The 7,335-nt window shown below is 27.5% G+C and overlaps 1 protein-coding gene across 1 annotated transcript; it reads right to left on the reverse strand.

The window, feature by feature from the left end:
- Nucleotides 1–6,232: 6,232 nt before the first annotated feature.
- LOC145105608 (uncharacterized) lies at nt 6,233–7,094 on the reverse strand. The gene is made up of 6 exons (XM_079042702.1): nt 7,037–7,094; nt 6,931–6,947; nt 6,716–6,880; nt 6,570–6,620; nt 6,390–6,482; nt 6,233–6,320 (listed from the first exon to the last, which is right to left on the reverse strand). The coding sequence occupies exons 1-6, from the start codon at nt 7,092–7,094 to the stop codon at nt 6,243–6,245; spliced, it is 462 nt and encodes a 153-aa protein (XP_078898828.1). The 3' UTR covers nt 6,233–6,242.
- Between the last annotated feature and the right edge of the window lie 241 nt (nt 7,095–7,335).

Raw genomic sequence — 7,335 nt, forward strand, 5'->3', positions numbered from 1 at the left:
ATTTCTTTGTGAATACAAAACATTATTTTCATGAAATACGAGTATTACTAGTTTTTTAAAACATTTATTTGTTGTATGATAGTTTTAATGATATAAAACTAAGAAAAACAAACATAATCTATGTTATATGTTCTTTAGTAAAAGGTTAAAACCATAAAGCTACATGGATTTTTGACACTTTTTACCAAGACATGGTTTTTCTAACAAAAAAGGTTACATTCTTGTTATTTCACTATTTCATGGGATACAACCCAAAATATGTTGTTTTGACCATATATTTTGAAACTAGACAAAAATACCGTTAAAAACGGGGCAAAAGCTCAAAATGGACTTTTAAATACAAATTTCTCATACTTGTGTTAGATGTAAGTCTTTATGACATTATCTTTTCAAAACATCTAGACAAGATAACTACTATGTATTTATATAAATGATTATATAAATGGTCTTAACAAACAAACATAATAAACTATAATTGGTATAGTTTGGGTGTCACAAACACTACATTATCATTTCGGAAGAAACATATAATTATTTAAAGGTATAATTATTTTTTTACACTATGTAACCACTATGGAAGAGTGATGCATTCATTTACAAGAAAAAGGGTTTTCGGTACACTATACATTAACCTGTTAATACAATTTTGTGAGACATTTGGCTTCAACGTACTTACAGAGTACACACTAAGTCCTGAATTATAACCAGAGTCTCTTGTAGAGAGAGCGTGACACTTGTGTATAGATCTATACGGGATTGACAACCCCGCACGTAAGCTGTTAGCTACAGTTAGACCGGCCAGTCTAGGGTTACAAATGTCTAACAGTTCCGACGCCTGAAGAACGTCGTAGCAGGCCAACTAGTCGTTAGTATGGTTATGATAACTCACATGGGGTATTAACAATACATTTGGTTTACGGGGTTAACATACATTTAATTAGTTTTATATAAAGATAAAACTACATATTACTATTTCCCAGTACAGCATCACTTACATGTTTAGCCTTTGGATTTAAGACTTACAACTCATTCTTAAAGAAAATATTGCATTTTCTGAAAGTACACACTATCATTTTCACATGGAAAAGTTACAAATCCTTCTCATACAAAACGCTTATGAACTCACTAACTTAATTGTTGACACTTTTTCAAAATCACTTGTATTCTCAGGAAATCAGTAGACAGGTAACCGAAACGATTTTGAGGATGAGACGTCGCAACATCACGTCATTTATTTTTGTCATATGTATGTGGTATCAATTAAACAATGTTTTGGATACAATGTAAACTTTATATTTATCAATATGATTGTTGTAATTCTTTGATCGCTACTATTCATTTGTTATGATATTGTACATGAAGTCATCCACCCGTAGACGTTTCCGCCGTTCTGGTTTGGGGGTGTAACAGTTACGTCATGTTATTGTTTAGTTAGCTCAAATTAGGTAATAAAAGTAAAAACATTCTAATTACTTCGAGAAATCGGTGCATACTAGTGATACAGAGACAAATTGTACATATGATTGATAAAGATTATACCTTTGGTGGTGTTCTTCGTTGTCGATTTTACTGTTGCACTAATTTCCGAATCCATGAGATTATATAACAAACTAAGCTAAAATACTGAAACAATTTTTCGATTCCCAATGATAATGTTGAATTATTATTCTCCTTCCTTTGGTTGTGGGGATTGATAATTACGATTGTATGACGGGATATACAGAATATGAAAATGATCGTATTCAAATAAATCAGAGATATTCTTTTCCTTTGAATTGTTGGAGGTATGTGTCGATAAAGATAATTGATTCACAGAAGATGTTATATGAAGTTTCTATAACTTCAAATCAATACCAAATATAATTTGAATGTTTCTAGGAATTAGGAAAAAAGGCGGTTAGTGTGATACCCTTATGCTATTTAAAATTTTAAAATTTAATACCACCGACTTTAAAACTTAAATCAATGACCTACTTCATCATAGCCTTATATCTTAATATTTAAAAGGTCTATATGTGTTATCGTGTTCTCAACCAATTAGGTGTTTCTAAAATAAACCTCTCTCTCTTTCTTTCTCTCTCTCTCTCTTTCTCTCTCTCTCTCTCTCTCTCTCTCTCTCTATATATATATATATATATATATATATATATATATATATATAATTTGAATGTTTCTAGGAATTAGGAAAAAAAGGCAATTAGTATGATACCCTTATGCTATTTAAAATTTAAAGCTTTAATACCACCGAATTTAAAACTTAAATAAATGACTTGCTTCATCATAGCCTTATATCTTAATATTTATATGGTCTATATGTGTTATCGTGTTTTCAACCTTTTAGATGTTTCTCAAATGAACACACACACACACACACACACACACATATATATATATATATATATATATATATATATATATGGAAAACTGAATATACATTACATCCCCACCTAAGTTTAGGTACTAAACCTCATGAAAATACATTGTTTTACTATATAGAGATTGTGGTTAGTGGATTCACGATTAACACTTGAAGATGTAGATTCAAGTTCGACGCAATACTTTTGATAAGGAAGCAAAAATATTGATTATCTTCGACTTTCGTGACAGTGAAAAAAATAATGTTCACTGGGATGAAATGATAAACGATAATAGATGAAAGAAAACAGGAATGGTAAAATGATAATGGGGGAAAGAAATGTTATCGATGATGATATATTTACCAAGTGAAAACCAAACCGGTATATTTACTAAGTTAAAACGGCATATTTTAGAGGTTTAGTACCTAAGCTTAGGTGAGACTGTAATGTATATTCCCTATATATATATATATATATATATATATATATATATATATATATATATATATATATATATATATATATATATATATATATATATATATAAAAGTTCATTGAGTAACCATTTTAAACCATGATATCAAGAAACCAATTTCATTTATACAACTTTAATCACTTAGGGTGGACATACATGTAACATATTATAACAAAAAGCTAATTTCCTTTTTTTCTTTTTCCTAACTTTTATGGTTAATTTTTTATCGAAAAAAAGCTAATTTCCTTTTTTTTCCTAACTTTTATGGTTAGTTTTGTATCGAAAATTAAAACAATTATAGAAATTCATAATTTTTAATCCTACTTCCATAGACATCCATATTAATATATACAAAATAAAAAAAATTCAAAAAAAAAAAACTCATTTCAATTTGTTGGCATTTTTTAGTATTTATGTTTATTTGGAAAAAATAAAATAAATATATTAAAATTCATAAATTTTGGTACTGGTTAAATAAACATACATATTGATGTATAAAAACGAATTTATTTTCGCAAAATTTTAGCTCTAATTCATCATGTAAATGTTAAAAACTGAATTATATAAAGTTCAAGTTCAAAGTGTGAATAAATTCATTTGCAAATTCTACCAAACTAATTTATGAATAATCAAAACGTTGAAATAGTATAAAATTACAAGTAAATATACTGCTATTCATATTTAAATGTGAAAAATTATTTCAATTTAGATGTAAAAGCAAGTAATTCACTTGTAAATTTCACTAAATTAATTTGTGAATGATCGAAATGTTAAAAATATAAGTCAGATTCACATCGTGAATGCTAAAAACTGAATTATATTCAGTTTAGATACATAATGTGAATAAATTCACTTGAGAATCTTACAAAACAAATTTATGAATAATAAAAACGTTGAAATTATATAAAATTACAAGTAAATATACTTCCATTCACATGTAAATATGAACATTTAATTGAATTTAGATGTGTATGCAAGTAATATACTTGTAAATTTCATTAAATTAATTGGTGAATGATCAAAGTGTTGAAATAGTAAGCCGCGTTCACATTTTGAATGCTAAAAATTGAATATATAAAGTTTAGATTCACAATATAAATAAATTCATTTGCAAATCTTTCAAAACTAATTTGTAAATAATCAAAACATTGAAATAGTATAAAATTACAAGTAAATATACTTTGATTCACATTTAATGTGAATAATTATTCAAATTTAGATGTGAAAGCAAGTAATGTACTTGTAAATTTCATTAAATTAATTAGTAAATGATCAAAGTGTTGAAATAGTAAGTCATATTCACATTGTGAATGCTAAATACTGAATTATATATAGTTCAGATTCACAGTTCGAAACCAAAGAGATCAAGGTGAAAAAGAAAAACTATAAAAATTATATATCAATATAGATGTCTACTTGTAATTATTTGTATATTATTTTTTTCCGATATAAATATGTTTCAAATTAAAAAAAAAACAAAAATAATAAATGTTTTTTGTGTTATGATGTTCAACCTCTATGTGTACAAATTTTTTTTTTGTCCTTAATATTTTGTGTCTAACACGATCGCTTACTTCAATGGTTTAAAACTTTCATTATATATATATATATATATATATATATATATATATATATATATATATATATATATACTAGTTTATAACCCGTGGGAACTACGGTTATAAAAATAATTAAACTTTCATAATAAAAATTTATAATTATTAATCAGTTATTTTAAATAAATCATTTTAAATAAATTATTAATTATTAATTAAGAGATATATCAAATTTTTAAAGTTATTATAACTTCAAATTTAACATATAATTAGAAAATGTAAATTTGAATCTTGAAGTGAGTTGTCAAATATATCTACATGAAAAATGTCATAATATTAATGAGGGTATTGTATTAGAGTGACACTTGTCAATTGGAGGTTAAAGCTATTCTTTTATTAGAATATGGATATATATATATATATATATATATATATATATATATATATATATATATATATATATATATATATATATATATATATAGGGCTAGGTTATTTTGTTTCTTACATCTATTGTGTGCCAGAATGCATAGTTCTAGACCATAAGATGGAATATAATCAATGGTCATGATCCGAGAGTCTATGATATTACAATGGGATAGCATGTATCATATAATCACACAAATTTCAGCATAAGGGTATTTTGGACAATTAACTATTTTTAAAAATGGAAATTTTTGAATTTTTAGGGATAATTAATTATCCTAATTTTAAAAATCTGGATTTTTTTATATTAATTCAATTTTAATTCTAATGTAATTTGTAAACATAACCGATTTTATTCCGTCAGAATGTTTTTTTGTTAGAATGATGTTCTTTCAGAATTTTATTCTATTAGAATATTATTGAAGAATAACATAATTCTTGAATCCCCGGTTGAAGAATAACTACATTCTAATATATTCTTATACATTCAAACTAAAATTCAAATTCTTACATATTCTAACAGACTAATAGTCTTATACATTTTAATATAATTATACATATTCTAAAAAAATATCAACAAAACTGAATAAAATTCTTAAAAAATAACAACATTCTTTAATTGTGAGTGTGATCAATCTTTTTTCATTCTTCAAGTTATTCCTATCATGTATTCAACCCGTTATTCCAGTCATTCCTATCACAAATACAAAAAAAACGAAGTATGGTTAAAAGCATGTTACTTGCAATTCCTCTCACTTTACATATTATGACAGAATACGTATAATATGATAGAATCCATATAATACATTCTGGCAGAATACATAAAATACATTCTAACAGAATATATAGAATACATTCTGCTAGTTATAGCTTTAATCGCCACTATACTTGTTTTTTTTAACTTCATTCCAAGTCTTTCTCTGGTATGATCAATATTTGATTCGTTCTTGAAGGCATTCTGAAAGAATAACATGCATTACTCATTGTTACCAGTTAAGCAAATATACTTGTCAACAAACATTCTAAAAGACATTCTGACAAAATGCATTTATACAAATAAATTCTGACAGAATACACTTAAATCATATTATTTTCTTCTATACAAATAAATTATGACAGAATACATCACATAATGCATTTATACAAGACAGAGCATTGGCATCTAATTTCTTAAAAAAAAGTCCAACAACATAATACTTTCACCACATCATATACACTCTCAAAAAACAAAGTAAATGGTCACTAAAAGCACATCTACATGAAAAGAGTGTCATTTTACATATAACAAGATAATTTAAAAAAAACAACATCTCACATTCACATTTTGATTTTCACTACTATGGAATTGGAATCATTCATATATATATATATATATATATATATATATATATATATATATATATATATATATATATATATTACCAGATCTCAAGCAGAACTACCAGAATAAGAGATCAAGTAAATGATTGTTGCTGTCATCGTGCCCAACAACCCACCAGCAATAACCTGAAAAAGCATGTAAATAAAGATGAATATTCACATAAAATGACGAATATACCCTTTATGAAAACAGACCTGAGGAGGGGTGTGGCCAAGAAGTTCACATAAAGGTATGCTCTCAGCTAAAGGATGTTCAGCTGGAAGTTCGTATACGATTTGATTCAAAACCTAAATTTTTTCAAATTTTACACATAAAGAGATGATATCTTTACCATAATTCATAAAAATTTCATTTTTATAAGAAATCAAACAAACCTCTGCTTGACGCCCAACTTGCAGTCTTACACCAGTTGCATCATACATTACCTGACACAAATTTCCAATTTGAAAACAATCATCAAACCGACAATCATACAATAGAACAGTAGAAACGATGTAGAGAGAGAGATGATAATTCATACAATACAAGCTATGATGAGTGCAGTTGCGAAGGAAGAACCACCAAGGCCATCTTGTAAACCAACAACAACCGCAAAAGCAGTGACTGTTGCAGAATGGGATGAAGGCATGCCACCAGATCCGATGAGTTGCTTAAGATCCCAACGATGTTCCCTATACATGCATATCTACCAAATCGATACAAGAGACTCTTAGCTTCTGTTTCTTTTTCACGAACACAAATTAATCGGGTAACTTGTTCATAAAGAATTAACAAAGTAGTTGATTCATGACTTAAAGCTGAGATAGGGCTGAGGAGACAAAACATATTATAGAGTGCATACCCAGAAGCCGGCTATCTCCAAATCGAAGCTTGGAAGCAGATGAGTACTCGTATGCCATCCTCTTTCAAAAAAAATGCTTCCATGGAGGATGGGGGAACAGGGTATACAGATGAATGAAAAACAAAAAAACCCTAATTTTTAGCTTAAATTTGCAGGGAGTTCGACAGCATCTTGTCCACTATGAATTGATGGAGCACCTTCTTCTCAACGAGGGTGAGCAGATACATAAACGGGTGGTGAAGGACAGTTGGTGAAGACGGTAGTTGAGGAGGAAGATAGATGCACAGTGCAGGGCGCCG

This window comes from Lactuca virosa, chromosome 4, assembly GCF_052849685.1.
Source record: "Lactuca virosa cultivar CGN04683 chromosome 4, Lactuca_virosa_CGN04683_v6, whole genome shotgun sequence".
In the NCBI taxonomy this organism is placed as follows: Eukaryota; Viridiplantae; Streptophyta; class Magnoliopsida; order Asterales; family Asteraceae; genus Lactuca; species Lactuca virosa.

Excerpts from the sequence above, each read along its gene's own strand:
- LOC145105608 (XM_079042702.1), bottom strand. The coding sequence starts at position 7,094 with ATGGCATACGAGTACTCATCTGCTTCCAAGCTTCGATTTGGAGATAGC. Across the intron at positions 6,621-6,715 it reads CACTCATCATAGCTTGTATT|GTAATGTATGATGCAACTGG; the intron begins GTATGAATTATC and ends AATTTGTGTCAG. Across the intron at positions 6,483-6,569 it reads AAGTTGGGCGTCAAGCAGAG|GTTTTGAATCAAATCGTATA; the intron begins GTTTGTTTGATT and ends GAAAAAATTTAG.